The 16,007-nt window shown below is 40.5% G+C and overlaps 1 protein-coding gene and 1 non-coding gene across 5 annotated transcripts in view; both read right to left on the bottom strand.

Annotated features, from left to right (window-relative positions):
- Positions 1-16,007, bottom strand: part of CNOT1 (CCR4-NOT transcription complex subunit 1) — a 57,647-nt gene that overhangs the window by 25,584 nt on the left and 16,056 nt on the right. The window contains exons 11-22 of one of the 4 annotated variants that reach the window (XM_058813564.1): positions 15,580-15,750; positions 14,931-15,058; positions 13,741-13,981; positions 12,155-12,274; positions 10,980-11,102; positions 10,597-10,748; positions 6,094-6,244; positions 4,527-4,728; positions 3,878-4,024; positions 2,277-2,401; positions 1,185-1,471; positions 262-340 (exon numbers count right to left, since the gene is read on the bottom strand). In XM_058813564.1, the coding sequence (XP_058669547.1) occupies positions 262-340; positions 1,185-1,471; positions 2,277-2,401; positions 3,878-4,024; positions 4,527-4,728; positions 6,094-6,244; positions 10,597-10,748; positions 10,980-11,102; positions 12,155-12,274; positions 13,741-13,981; positions 14,931-15,058; positions 15,580-15,750 (1,926 nt within the window). The remainder of the gene's footprint in view (positions 1-261; positions 341-1,184; positions 1,472-2,276; positions 2,402-3,877; positions 4,025-4,526; positions 4,729-6,093; positions 6,245-10,596; positions 10,749-10,979; positions 11,103-12,154; positions 12,275-13,740; positions 13,982-14,930; positions 15,059-15,579; positions 15,751-16,007) is intronic. The other 3 variants (XM_058813566.1, XM_058813565.1, XM_058813567.1) reach the window with 3 other exon arrangements.
- On the bottom strand, positions 5,629-5,764 carry LOC131563713 (small nucleolar RNA SNORA50). Its single transcript, XR_009275319.1, has one exon. It is a non-coding gene; the product is annotated as a small nucleolar RNA SNORA50 (small nucleolar RNA).

The raw sequence follows: 16,007 nt of genomic DNA, 5'->3' as shown, positions 1-16,007 counted from the left end.
ATGCATGCATTGGTTGATTATGCAGTTACATTCAGGTAGCTGTTTCAACATAAACAATGCAAACAGATTTATGGAAGCAAAGGCACCTTCACCTGCCCACCCCACCCAAGAGCAAAACCTTTAAGAAAAGGCATTTGATTCTGTGGATGTAACATGGTCTAAAATCACCACAGATGAGACTGCTTTTCCAAAGGAAAACACAAATTTGCTCTAAAGAATTTAACATCATAGAAAGTTAGTGCTGCTTACAGACACACTCACCTCCTGTAAATGATGTGGGAACTGTATAAAGTGACTAATAGAAGCCAAGTGCTGACAATACTGGGGATAGTCCTTCAATCTGTAAGACAAAACATGCATTAGTCAGAAGCATAAGCCCACATCACAAACAGTATTAGAGAGAAACAACTACTATCATGTGTGTCATTCCCATTCTGCACCACAGAATTACTTCTGGACTCCTTACAGCAGATGTGCTATAAAGAAAGCATTTCCTACAAAATAATTTTTGTTGCAATCTATTTTTAAATAATTAATTTAACATTAAAGCACAAGATTTATTCACAGCAACTCACCTTTTCCTACATCTCTATACTTCTGACCTAGTACACAATTGCATTTATATCCAGTGTTTGCTTCAAGATTACTGGGTAAGTTATTGCTAGTCTGGTTCAATGCATTTTAAACAGCAAACCAGAGCACACCTCACACCCAGAATCTTCTCTATCTGCAATTCATAAGAAGTTTTGAGAAAGAACTTTTTCTGAGATTACTTAGTCATACTTTTCTGTGTAAAAGCAAAATTCTAGAGCTCATCTCTCACTCAATCCTTCAGTAATGAACAGTGCAAATGGAACTCCACTGGAAAGCATCTGTGAAGAGTAATTACATTCACCCCATGTCTAACAAGCTGTTAGTTACTTCATCTAACTCAACATCACTGATTTTCATAGAGTCTAAGTAATTTCAGCATCTCAGTTTGTCCCACATTTATACAGGTATCACACTGAACATTTTGATTTAGAAAGGTCACCCTATAACTAGCACATTCACACATTGTTTCAAATCGGTGTACCTTTGAAGAAATCCCAAAGCTGAGCAATCTTGTACTGCACGATTAGAGCAGGTTCAAGGCTCATAAGACAATTCAGGCACTATTAGAAGTGTACCAAACCCACACTCACCTATTTTTAAATCTATCTAGTGCAGCAATACCAAAATAGTACATTTTGGATGCAAAAGGCTTTCGTAAGGCTTCAAGAACATAGCGCAGGGCCAGGCCCAGTGCCATGTAAGTAACCAGTCCTTTCTCGATGATGCCCCCGAAGAGACAGGCTGTGATGTGCAGCTCCTTGTCTGGGTACTGCGGGAAGAACCGATATTCCTCAAACAAGTTCCTCAGCATACAGTTAAACACTTCTCGTTCCCGTTTAATGTTGGAGTCCTTAAACCTCTGCAGCATTTCCAAGACCTGCAAAGAAATTGGGAATTGTCAGCAACAGATTTGCTTTATTTCAGCCCTTTCCCATGTTCATGTTTCATGAGTGTTTGCAACTACTAAGGTATGTTGTGCTACCACAACCACAAGTAACTGCTTCATTTTAGACAGCAGACACTACATCACTACAACCAGCTTCCTCTTCGGACTTTAGTTCCCTTTTAAGCAACTGTCTTCACACAAAACTTTTTTGTGACCGCCTACGCCATTACTTTCAAATTAGAAAAATTAAAATTAATGTTGTGTCTTCCATAATTTATGACTGTGCAAATATATTAAAGTAAACTTGAAGTACTTCAAAGAGTAAGTACATCAGACCAATAATTACTCTCATAGAGACTAACAAAAATAATTATCAAAAGCTCCGAAGGTAGAACTTGTGACACTTTTATGTATCTAGATCTTGTAGTCATTTTTACATAGTTTAAAACCAAATACATTTAAGATAATTTATACAGACTATTTAAAGGCACTCTTTAGCACTTATTTTAAACAAAAAAGCTTGCACACCACACAGAACCCTTCCCACTTAGCAGCATTTTGGGAGTGTTAATTAGACATCTGAAATCTTCAATCCAGACAAGTCAAAGCTGAATGTAATGAACAACTGCAAGCTCACTGTGAAAACAACTTCAACCAAGCAAAAAAGCAATGCTACAGCATCCACCACGAGCCCTTTATTATTTCCCACTAAAAGTAATACATGAAGGAATAATTATGATCCACTTTATTGCCAGTTTCTGGACAGGTGCTGTAACTGCTACAGAAGGGAACTCACCTCGTCCACAGACATGGTTGGGTGTGGTGGATGGTTGTAAATACGCTGGAAGTAGCTGTTTGCCTCATCATCTATTTCTTTGCTAAAGTGCTGATTAGCCTCTGGCCACACCTGAGATAAGTCAGCTGTTAAAAAAAAGTAACAGGTATCATACTCAGAACAACTTCAGACAGTCAGGATTTCACTTAGTCCTTTTCAACTCTTCCACCAATCTATAAAAAACTGCTAGTTCTTCTGAAGAGCAGGATATTTAACCTTCCCAGCAGACAGGAACTGCTATTTAAAAACCTGTTTTCAATATGCTATATTAATTAAAAAAACTGCATCCTAAGATAGCATTAACCTCACAGTGCTCTACTCCTAGAACCCAGTGCATCCCAAGCTAACCTCAGCCGACAACTAAATAACTGAATGCAGAACAGTCTACAATAAAGCATGCCACACAACACGAACATGCACACAAACTTCCACACAAACTTTCAGGCCAGCCAGTGAGCTTCCAACAAGTATCTATTGAATGCTCAAGACCCAGAATATAAAGCAATGGTGATTACAGCCACCTCCACTGTCCATCTGTAGAGACATGTAACTGCTGTTATTGCAAATGGCTCCTCTGTAACATCAATGTGGAAGGTTTAGCATATGGCTGTGCTTCCTGTGCATTTGACTGCTTCAGCATCTCACTGTGAGCATGCTGCAGAGGCATAAATCATTTAAGGATAATGGCTTAGTGTTATGAACCTGATTATTCCTTTCAAAAACTATCTTTCCACCAGCTTTTTGTCTTATTTGTATCCAACGTTGCAGTCTATTTCACTGCTTCACCTGTCAAGTTCTCTGCTGCAACAGCTCCTTACCCAGATTTAACCTTGTTATAAACAGAACAAAAAACACCCTGGTACCTCGCAAATACAGAGCAGGACAACACTTTTGTTCAAAACACAGTACAGCAGAAAAAGGACAAACGTGTCGCAGACATTTTTTCACAGAAATCCTTTCTTTCAGATTTCTGCATTTTCTGGGAAGCTGAGGGCCCCCAGAAAGAGAATGTAAACAATTGTTATCCGCTGCTGTGGAATGCAATGGGATGCACCTTGATTGGCTCATGTTCCCATGTTTATAATTAAGTGCCAATCACAAGTGCAAGCTAGGGACAGAGTCCCTGGACACAACTTTGTTATAGATTCTTTCTTTCTTCTTAGCCTAGCAAGCATCTGCAACTTCTCTCTTTATTCTATTTAGTATAGTCATAATGTATCATATATATCAATAAATCCAGCCTTCTGATCAAGAAACAAGATTCTCGTCTCTCTCTCACCTCCAGCGACCCACTCAGGACGCTGTAATACAAACACTATGCAAATCCACAGCACATTATATTTTTATGCTAATGGGTCCTTTTTTAACATCCTCCCACCCCCAGACATTTGGCAAGCTATTAGGATACATGTTTGGAAGCACCTTTTCCAGACTAATATAATAATACAAGAGCCACACTTTTAACATTTACCACCTACAGATCCAAGCTTCCCCTGAAGGAAACACAGATTAACTGCAGACCACAGTCACACTTCACAGCCACAGACAACACTACCACTTACAAGGTTTCATCTTACTCTGCTGGAATGTAGGCTGGTTCAGTCCAGATGTGCTCAGCTTCCTTTGCACGAATGGGTCATTGTTCACTGCAGGAAGGCCCAGGGCTCCAGTTCCTATGCCAGTCAGGCTACCCGTAGTAAGACCACCTACTGAAAAGCAAGCCTGTAGTAAGACCACTTACTGAAAACAAGCAATTGGTCATCTCATTGCATCCTCACAGTATCCACTTACCACTCCTCCTAGCACTTGTCATTTCCAAGAACTGAGTTTTATAGCCTCATTGCTGTCTAATATCAAGCAGTTTTAACATAAGCAGTTCTTAATCTCTGTCCCAACCTAAAATAAGGCTGCTATATTTGTCAAAACACTCATCCTCTTGACTCAAATCTCTTACCTATTGCGGCTCCAACATTCTGAAGTACTGTTTCAGCAATGACCCAGGAGTGAGGGCTCCTCACTCCATATCAGAGTGTAACTCCCTTCCCTATGACACAGCTGTTTGTCCAGTGTGACTTCCCACTCTTAAAGGGAAGGAAGCACCCAACCCTCCCTTAAGGGGTGGGCTGTCACATTCAGTATTTCCAACCACAGCAACAACAGTGCCTTAGCTGTGCCATGTCACAAACAAAGCACTCCACCGAAGAGCAGTACCTGGAAGCTGTGAGGAAAGCCCTCCGATGCCACTGAAACCGGTTGTCTGGTTTTGGGTGGAAAGAGGTGGGAAGGCTTTTGCTGGTGACTGAGGAGTGCTGAACGCAGAGCCCAGGTTTGGAGGGAAGCCTTGCATGCTCTGGGTGTGGGGAGCAGCTGAGCCACCTAAACTAAGAGAGGCCATTCCTGCAAGCGAGTCGATCTGAATGAAGAAAGGAAGATTATACAGATATCCATAAACCACAACCCAGATGATTTTTGCCATGTTTTGTACAAAGACGGCTACATATCAAAACATTTTTGAGAAAAGCTCTTCTGCATGGTTACTGTAAATTCTGAAGTCACCCAAAAGATCAGTTTGTCTACAGAATGCACTCTTATTTTTCTTCTGCAATCTCATGAAATCCTATTCTCTCACAGGTTCTACAGAAAGCCTGACTGTTCCACAGTCTGTAGCTGAGTGTAACACAACAGTAAATGCTTACAATAAGTAGCATTTACTTCTACTTGCAGATTTTTGTACTAGAGTAGTTTATACTCTGCAGTTTGCAACCTCAGACCCCACCTCATGACTTAGAAAGCTGTTTCATTTCAAACTTGAGTATTTTTGACTGTCTGAAGGACGCGACTACACCAACTTTTCACAGCTAAATACCTGAATGAAGTCTACAATAAAAAACATTAAGACCTGGTTTATGAATAGGAGGGAAGGCACAATACAGTTTGCCAAAGCAGTAAGTTAAAGAACTGACTAGGAACAGCAGAAAATGGTATTATCTACCCAGAAGTCAACATGATGACAGAGTAAAAATTGCTGCTGTTTGTTCATATGAGTTATTTGTAGCAGGATGCCAAGATATTTGGTACATCTGATGAACAACTTCAATGAAGCAACAATTCACAAGAAAACCATTGTCTGCATTTAGTTTACATAATCTACTGACAATTCAGTCATTCTTAAATGCTGAACTGTCACTATTTAATGTGAAATACTTTTCACCAGTTAAAAATCTGCCATTGAATGTAATTGCTAGAAGCAAAACCTGTCTGTAATGTGTTGCTCCCAGAGGAGGAAGGGATGATGAGTGGCAGGGATTAACTGAAATGTACCTTGTTTTTAAAAGAGCAGTTCAGTTGAGAGCTGAAGAGCCCCAGTTATAACAAGTCCTTATGCTCTAGCACTGTGGCTTGGCCCGTGAAGCTACAAACAAGACACATCAGGTTCAAAGGCAGTGCTTAATTCTCAGAAGTCCTAGTAAATTTTAGCACTTTAAAAGAAAGCCTCAGTTATTCAAAGTAAACCAAATATCTGTCCCTCCTCAGTGCTCCCATCCTATAATACTTCACAGTTACTTCTTACAGACATCAGTGAAGTCAAAGACAGTTCTGAACTACATCCCTCAGCCATCATTCTCTAGTTACAAGCAAGCTATCAAGACATGCAAGCACAAAACTACGTGAGCCAGATGATGTTTGACTTAGTCCTGCAGAAAGAGCTCAACTAGTATAGCAGAACTAGCACTAAATCAACAGCACCTTCTGCAAATGCAGCATGTGACTGTGGTACCTGCACAGGAGAGATGGCATCCAAGCTGCTGGCGCTGGGCGGGCGTCCCTTGGGCATGACTCCAGGCGGGGGCTGCCGAGCCTTGTTCATGACATTACTGCAGTTTGCTACCATGGTGAGGATGGTCTCTGACAGCTCCTGAGAAACACTCCTGGGATGGGGAAGGACAGCACTGAGCCATGGAACATTCACAAAAATAAGGCCATTAACTTATTTGATTTTCCTAGAGAAATTGAGGCCATATTTCACAAAAAGAAGCTGCAAAACCCCAGCACAAGCTACATTTTGTTATTAGAAAAATTTGCCTTAGATAATTTCTCAAGAGAAACAGTTATATTTAAATATCTACAACAATCTCCAATAGACTATTACTTTGTTTTTGATGATCCAAATACTCCTTTACAGTTACACCAGCAAGTAAGGGCTTACAGAAGGCTGGGATAAGGACCACATGGCTCCTGGAAGAGCCTTTGTCTGCTGCTGTCCACATTAAGGGCTATATAGCAGCTTAGCCTCAGGAATTAAAATACAGATAGTGATTCTGTGATCCCTCGTTCACATCTGCCCCTCAAGGCTTCTTCCTGTACCAAAACTTCACCATTTATGGTTACTCTCATTCTGAATCTCATTACACACAAGGTCTCTCTAAAAGATGAGATACATGGGCTATGTACTGACAGACAGAAAAAGAAGAGGTAAATACCACCACCTGCTTCACTAAAACTCATCTGTCTACAGACTGAAAGACGTGCTTCACACACGGGCACTAAACCCAAACAGAGACAGGAAATTTAACTATTCAAGGAAAATATAACCAAAAACCATCAGAAAACTCAAACTTAGGCACAAAGTCATTGCACAACCCAGAGCAGCCAGTACCTCTTTCCAAAGTGTTCCATGTATGACTGCCAGGTTCCCAAACTGGAAGGAAAGCCAGCTCTGTTGCTGACTTACCTAACCACAGACATAATAACAGAATACTAACATTTTCCTTTTGGGAAAAACAGCAAATTATTTATGCTTTCCTGAACTTTAGTTATACCTCTTTGGTGAAGACAGCTAAAGCTGCAGATTCCTTCCTGCAATGGAGCAACTATCCTAATACAACTTGGTTGTCCTGTTAACATGGTCTGAATATCCCTCATTTCAATTCAATTTCCACAAGCTTTTACTGCTCAACTCTTAGGATGAGGGGAAAAAGAACAAAGGAACCATGCTGGTGATTAAGGCAGAAGAAGTGAAGATTAGCCTTCAGCTTTGGCAGGTATCCTGTTATGGGACACACAGAATTAGTTAAGGGCAGCCAGCTGTTCTCCAGAGTCAGTGATCCACTATGGAGTGTGGGGAAAATTCCCCCCATGAGAGATGGGAATCTGGGGGGTACCATGGGTGACCAGGTTTCTATACAGGGCAATGGACATGTTTATAACTGTTTCACAAACTGGCTCCTTTACACTCTTAACGTCCTCTCCTTTACACTCTCATCCTTTCTTAACATCCTTTGAGCCTTGCTTCAAACACTTCAAAACAAACGGCCTTGGGGGGAATGTATGGAAATGCAATCAGAAATCTATTTTTAAAAAAACCCCAAAGAGATTTCTTTTTCAGAAAGTGCAACCAGACCTGAAGACAGAGCTCTGAGCTTGGCACACAGTAGAGTCAGTATCTACAGTATGTATTTTCCCTCACCTGAGCCACTCTCAGAAATCTCAACATTTAAATGTATGCATGACCAGATGAAATGCACCACAGGATTTCTTCTGATGCAGGAGGCATTTCAAGACCATAGAGCACTTCAGTCAGCCATGGAATGGGTCAGGGGAGTCTACAGTTCACATGTGGTTACCAACCTCTGTCTTTTGCCCTCCTCCTTTTTGGGGGGTTAAATTTGCAGTCTTTATGCTTAAATACTACAACATGCTTTTGCAAAACTAATTCCAACTTGCTGTAGATAGATAATATGGCAGCTCAGAATGAGGACAAAGACAGACTTACAATCCCTGAGTTGGATATTTATGGTGACTGGTTAGGCCATTTGTGCTTTGGAAAGAACCACTAATGTTTTGTCCCACCATCTAGGCAGACTTAAGGTTAACTTTTTTATCATGTCAAGAGACACACTGCTGTATCAAGTTGCAAACATGCAACCAAACCAAAATCCCAAACCAACCAACCAACAAACCCAAAACCCACAAAAGAACCCAGTCTGCATTTCAGGCAAATTAAGTTGGAGGGCTGAGAGCCAGGGACCAGAGTCTAGAGCAACAAAACTGCCACTGTAAGGAAAGTTCCAGCTTGCTGGAATCACATGTTCATTTCTCTTACTCTTTTTTCCCCCCAAACACTTTCTTACAAAGTGGGAACAAGTCTTTTCATTCCTGAGGCACAGGTACACTGAAGCCCCTTCCCTGCTTGAGACAAGGACTGATAAGAAACGACCATTCCCCACACTGACACCCTTGGACATCATCATGTGGAGAAGGCACTGCTGCCCTCTCAACTCACTGCAGCTCCACGAGGGAAGGACTTCTCATAAGCACTTTGTTAATAAATTACATGGTTGGTCAGCCTGTGGTGCCTGCAACCAAGCCTGACTTCACTGTAAAAACACTCAGTAATAGAAGGAACACTGATTTCTTTTTGAAGACTCACTGTTACATGATGCCACAACTGCAGCGCTCACCAGTGATAAACAAGCTGCACCAAAAATAAGTCTCAGAACATGCAGAGACCTGGTGGCTAAAAAAAAAGTGTCTCCCAGGTCACAAAACAAGACAAGAACTAACTACAGCCTAATTAAAGAGCAGGCTCCTATACCAACAGATTTAGGAGATGCAGGCTTCAGCTAGTGAAATGCAACTACCCTCCCAAATGTATTTCATATTTACTGTGATTTTAACCTGCTAGTCTTTACAATGCCTGCTTCCATTTGTGACTGAAACCTAAGCTAATCAAAGCAATTGCTTCCTGAAAGAAATCCAAGCTTTTTCTTTCTAAAGCTCAAAGAGAATAACTAATAGAAAATGACTGCAAGTAGGTCACATTCTTGTATAAAAGGGAATAAAAGTAGCTATAAAAAGAAACCACAGGCTGTGAGAATTGTGCCAGTAGAGAACTAGTGGCGTTTGGAATTAATGGAATAAATAAAACTCGGTAACACATTAAAATTCAGAACACAATGACATTAGATGCAATTCAAATCTACAGTTAACTATTTAACCTCTAAAACACAGACACTGCAGCATGCAAAAGAAGGAATATAAGTTCATTTGAGAACTACAGTCTTAAAAGATGCGCTTTGACTTGAAAATTAAGAGCTATCGTTTCTGACCAAAACATGTGCTAGATCATTTTATTTTAGAAACAGCCTTTGAACTTCAATTGCAGAGGTTCCAGCGGAAAACAGGAAATCTTTTCTTTTCTCCTAAAATCTTACAGGTACCTCACCTTCTCTTTCAGGTCCAATACTCACTATTGGAACCCTGTGTTGGTACAAATTTCCTACTATCTACATGAGAGCCATGAATCATCCTGGGTACCTTTAAAGATGTTTCTTATCACTTTCAAGACCACACTGGTTAAGCCAAAGGACACACTATAAACCCCAAATTATGTAACACACTTGGACATGCCAGCCTCATTTGGTGCCAAAATGTAGCAGCACAACAAGCCCCATCTCCAGCTTCCAGTCACTCAGGCTCACACATTGCACTATGTTGCCTCTCATTACCTCTGAAATATTGCTGCAGTTCAACACACTTTGATCTGACAGCACTAAGAAACAACACCACAGATGTTTTACAACTTTCAGTCACATTTACTATGTGTGTATATAGCATTTAAAGACTAATTTGTCCAACTGCAGTTTCCATCAGCCCTGTATCCTACCCCTGCCTCTAGCAGCTCTCAAATCCAAACCCTTTTCTTTTGACTTCAGCTAAACAATCTGATCTGCAGATGTTCAGTATTTTCCATCTTTGACTACTTTGAGTCTCAAAGACAAAAGAAGTTACACACATCTAGTTTCAGTTTTAATTACACAATCACCATTCCCCACTTTTCTCCTACACATAAGGATGGCATAAGTCCTTTGTGCCAAAGCAGTTACCACACAGAAACATTTGGTTAACACAATCACAAAATCTGTTATAAAGCCACTGTTTTCCAAGATGCTATCCCATTCTGTAGCCATGGCCTGGATTCCTTTGTCTGAATTACAGCTCTACATCTATCTAGTCATTAACAACTGATTATCTGACTAACCAGACAGCCTCCAGTCACCAAGATCAGCTCACCTGTTTGATGATAAAGACAATCCTCAAGCTCTTGTGATCTAGCCTACAACAGAAGCTTCAATGCAAAATTAAATGTACTCCTGCAGCTATCCCTGCAAGTTTATACACCCTCATTAACCCCATCCTCCACATGAAACTCCAAACCAGCTGTGACAGAAAGCCAGCTGCAAATGGATTACTCTTACAGCATAAGCAATGTAATTCTTACCCAGCACAAGCTTGCAGACAAGCCAACATAGTTGCCAAGGTTTCTGGAGGAAGCTGAGCACTTTTGGGCTGATCCTTTTCTGGAGCAAGGCCACCCAGGATAGATGGACATCTTCTCTTTAAGAAAGTCATACAGGCCTGGATGAAAGGTTCCTGAGGGAAAAAAGTTATCTTAATCTCCCAAACCACATCCAAGACACTATTTCAAACTTGGCAATTGCACCATGGAAAGAATTGCACTAAGCTACTATAGTTCAGTAAAAAAGTTGAACTATCAGACTATGGACACTTTTGACAACTTTAACGCTACTTAGAAAATTGTTAAAGTGACTTAAGTTAGTCACTGACAAGAGTAAAAAAATAAAGAGAAAAATCCTGCTTTACCCCATGCTCCCGAATTTTATCTGTGAGCCATTTGTCAAGTTTGAGGTATTCCCGTCGAGAGGCAAGTGCAGCAAGGTCAATAACAAAGGCAAATGGAGTACCATTTAGCAGCATTGACAAGGCCTAAAGAAAGAAAATCAGAAGACTACTAGTGAAGACACACAGATACCCTTTCTCCTTTCTTTTCTTTCTAGTTCCCATACATGTTTTAGTAGAGGTCTTATTATGACATGCTGCTATGCTTTCTTTGTCAACAAAGACTGGTACTATCAACTTCACTTACAGCTTGTTTGTGAGACAAATAAGCAAGAGCTCTGATTTGAAATCGTGACTTCACCTTCTTTGAAGTGACCTTGTGCTGACAGTTTTAAATTCCTCTGTGATATGAAAAACCACCAGCAAGTGGTCAAGAGATACCAAAGTGATATCGCTACAAAGCTAAGCAGAAAAACCTAGCATTTTCCTGCAAACAGACCTCAACCACTTCAGAGATACTTGGAATATATCTGCTCCAAGAGATCATCTCTGAACACTGCAGTTGCTACAACAAAACTGACTTCAAGCAGCAGCTGGTGCTCTTGCACTTTGAGACACCCAATTATTTTGCACCTAACTTTAGGAAGCAATAAAGGCCCCAAAGAAGTTAGTCATAACTTCCAGTCTTTTGTCAATGTATAAAATCTAAGAACTAGAGGCATTCTCAATAAATCCCCATTCCATTATGTTTAGCAGTGCCACCTTCACACAAACATCTGACATTTCCTACATTCTCATTTCAATAATATTCAAGGTTAAAACAGTCAAAGCTCTTCCTGGATTCACACTACATTCACACAGCAAGCAGTTCTGCTGTGCTGCTTCCCAAAGTACTTGTCAGCTAAGCCATGATAACCAATCCCACTGCAAATGCCAAGTACAATGTCTTGGGCTCACAATAGGACAGGCTGGAAGCATCTGGAGTCAGATACCACAACTCAGCTGAAGAGTACTTTAAGTCACATGAACGTAGGCTTTTTTTTTTGATGAGGGACAGCAGCCACAAATAAATTCAAACATGCCTAAAGAATGTAATCCTTACTAAATTAGTCTAAGTTAAGCTTAGCTTTTGTTAAAAGATGAGCAAGTCTGCATAAGGCACCAGACAAAAAAAAAAGGCAGTATTTTGAAAAGCTCACCTTCAAGTCTTGCGCCACATCAAGAATACGTGACAATTTTGCCTGGTCATACTGCTCCCCTCTCATGTACCATTCTGCCATGGCATGCATGATAAGCTGACGAATTGAAGGAGACTGACCCTGAGGAGAATTAAATTAGGATTGTACTTCATGATTCTAGTAAAAGGATCTATTATGTGAACATTCAACAGGGTATTTTACAACTAAAAACCTTAACATACAAACATATTTACTCTTTAGCTTCAGAACTTGTTTCTGATTTAAACTCTTTCTATGCAAAACTGAACCACCCAGGAGCTACAAGTAAATGATGTAGCTGACTGCAAGTGGTATGTATGTATCTAACATACATCCCCAGCTCTTTCCTACCACTGTCCAGGACCAATTCCTCTCTATCATAGCAAATCACTTTTAGACTACACAAATATTTACAAAATGTTGTGCCTGACAGGATGTCCTGAAGTGAAAATTCAGTACCACACCTTTAAAAAGGAAAACACAGTATCTAGATAATTGCTCATAAAGGGGCAATTTCAAAATACAGCACCAGTAACATTTTTATGGCAGCAAGAGGGTTTTGTTTAAAGGAAAAGTGTCATGTAATGGCACCATGTCCCATGGCAATCATCATTCAGTGCCCTGATTTCAGACCTACCCTGTGGAAAAATTGCCTCTTCTGCCATTTCAAGACCACATGCAAAAAGCACTTCACATCTACTCTACCCCCCATCCTTCAATTTAGAGACTTCCATCAAGAAAATATAAAACATTCACAGCAAGACCTCAGAGGTCAAGCTTCTTGCCATTAACTCTACTCTAGATGAACAGGGAAACATGTTTGCTAATAGATTTTCTCCAACCCCAGAGACTTCCTCCACTTTGAACTTCACATGATTTCTCTTCATTTAACTAGTAGTGCACACAATGATGAAGGCCACACCAAAAAAAACATCCATTAGAAGTATGGGATTTGCATACACTGCTACCATATCTCTATATGGAAGCTCTCCTTGAAAAAGCCCAGCAGTCAGTCCTAAGTTTTCAGAAAACACCCAGACTCTGAAAACTTATGGAGCAGGTAATTTCCTCGTGTCTAGAATAGCTTTCATCTTTTTGGCAAGTACAAAGGAGATTATTTTGGTTTAAACTTTCTCACCTCTTACTACTTCAAGTTTTTACACTTTAAATGTGTGAGGTTGAGAGTTGAGGGGGCAGGGTAGGTGATGCTGTTGTGAGGGATTTGGGAATTTCTTTTGGGTTGTTTGGTTTTCCATTTTTTTCTTTTTTCTTAAAATAAAACTGTGGTCAACTTTGTTTAAAGCTAAAGATGTAAAAAGCCAAACTTAACTTGGGCCTCTGTACTTTTCCAGGAATATTTTCTCAGTGAATATTATTGAAAACCAAACCATAACAGTTTGTTTCAAGTCAGGGTAGAGGCATCCCATTACTTTGCATAAACCATGGATCATTTACCCCTTGGGTTTTAAACTCACCAGTTCATAAACCAATACAAACATTGTTGTAAGCGTTCAACCCATTTAACAAGCTTTCAAGTTACAAGAACAGACTACAGTGAAAATCCTTACCTGTCCATGCCATGCATAGTGCAAAATGATGGCTGAGTTGGGATGGTTGCCAAGGAAAATTGGCATGAGGGTGGAGATGAGTTCATGGCGCAAGGTGTGCCAGGACGTGTTGATCTGCAGTAAGGCCAATACCAGCATATCTGGGCAATGCTTGATAGGAAAACTGAAGAGCTGCTTCACCTGCTCATACTGCCCCACTTCTGCCAGTCGTAACAGAGACTCAATCAAATCCAGGCTCTTCCTAACAAAAGAGAAGAAAAAACAAATAGACAATCCCCACAAAGTTAGCAAGCAGTAAGTTTACAGGATCCTGGATTCAAGTATTTTATGGCAGCAACTGTAAGGACATAAAAAGCGACACCCACTGCAAACAACCTGACACCGCAGCTCTTATCAAGTACAATTAAGCCTGCAAGAAACCATAAAAAATAACTCAAGATCTTGGGAATTCCTAGTTATGTTAGGGAGGAGATGGAACTGAAAGCTGATGTTGAAGAAATTCAACTTGAGCTGGGTCACTTGGATAATGGAACTTGACACATACCTCCAGCAACGGAATACACTGTTTAAAACATCTTAGAGTCCCCATTTGTGGAAGTTAGTGAAGAGACACTACTTGTTTTGCCTGCTTTACAGACAAACAATCATTGCCCTTTTACTTGCATTCCTCATCCTTTCATTCGCTATTCTGGGTGGTATAATTGAAAAAGAAGCAAGCATCTGTACTGAAAGCTACATGGCTGCCCCAATAAAGGGGTCTAAAGGTCAGCTTAAAGTCACACCAGTCAGCTTCATGCAGTAACTCACCAACAGCCACATACATTTACTAATTAAATTTTAGGACTTCTTTCATACAAGTTTCTCTAATATCATACTGGGAAAGACAGATTTAAGTTTCAAAATCACCCTCTCTATCCCCTCCTTTCAGCTAGCAGGATGTGCCAAAACACATCAGCAGACACTCTTTAAACAAGCCAAAGACTCCAACAAAAGCAAGGTATTATGGAAGTACATGGGAAGTTTGATACTGTGAACAGTTTCACCAATCAAACATGTCACAAATACTAATGCTTGATCTACTGGTATGTACACAACAGCAATAAATCTGGCTGCACGAAGATAAAACCACCTTTGACCAGACAATTAATCTTACTCTATGTATGAAAAGCAGTTGAGAGCAGGTTTATTACCATGTAGCAATTTCTCGATTGTCATCCTCTGGTGGTGCTTTCAGGATGTCTGTGGCAACAGTATGGCAAGGGTAGTCAGCAAAACAGAAGATGTCAGGGTTTATGAGGGAATGTTGGATGAAGGAGAGCTGGAATAACAAAAGATGTCAGAAGTAGTTTAGACATTAGAGTTTCAGGGTTGCTTCCACTTATCAAGTGCCACATTTTGAGAACGATCCAAATCAACCAAGCAGCAGGGATGAGCCAAGCTTCACTGTGTGTTTTAAGCAAGGCTGAACCTCACACTTCTAGAATTGGAGAATGATGGATGTACACATGCTGAGGATACTTGTTTGCAAGGAACTGTGGCCTTTTAGTGTAACCAGGTAAGCACTCCAGAGCACTGCCATGCAGCAGCAGTTCCATGCTCAGCTGCACTACACCCCAGAACTCTGCTGGGGCCAAAGGCAGGGTCACAGTGCACAGCAAGTGACCATGTCACACACAATGCAGTCAATCATACATGGTACTTCTGTAATACACCTTACAGGCCAAGGTCTCAAATGAGGATTATCTAAACATTCACACTACTAATTTCCATTTATCATTCAAGAAACTCAGGAATTTTGCAAATATTCTACAGATAGAGTAAAAATGTTGGTAAACATACCTGGCCCTCTGCATGCTTCCAAGGTCTGTATATGGCATTAACTGGAAAAACCTCCATGCCCAGCCCTCTCTGGATGCCAAAAACTACAATATGCAGGCCCTTGCTATCACGAATCTGAAATCCTGGATGGTCCAATTCATATGTCACTACTTTGAAGTCCAGGCTAGGGTTCTGCAACCAGACAAACAAGGATTGGGAGCTTTGCACATTACCACCTTCAGTAGTGTCCTGAAAGAGCCCCTCTTCATCAGTATTGTACCCAGCTTAACATCCACCCAACTTTTAGCTGAAAGCAAGGGTTTTGTTTCAAAAAGAGATGTATTTATATAGTTGTGAGAATTTGATGCAAGTTAATGATTTAAACTACCCTGTGAGATTGCACTTCCCCAGCACTACAGTAGCTGTCAGTGCTTCCAAACATTTAATTA

Source organism: Ammospiza caudacuta, chromosome 13 (assembly GCF_027887145.1).
Source record: "Ammospiza caudacuta isolate bAmmCau1 chromosome 13, bAmmCau1.pri, whole genome shotgun sequence".
NCBI classification, from domain to species: Eukaryota; Metazoa; Chordata; class Aves; order Passeriformes; family Passerellidae; genus Ammospiza; species Ammospiza caudacuta.
This window is presented reverse-complemented; position numbering and strand designations above follow the sequence as displayed.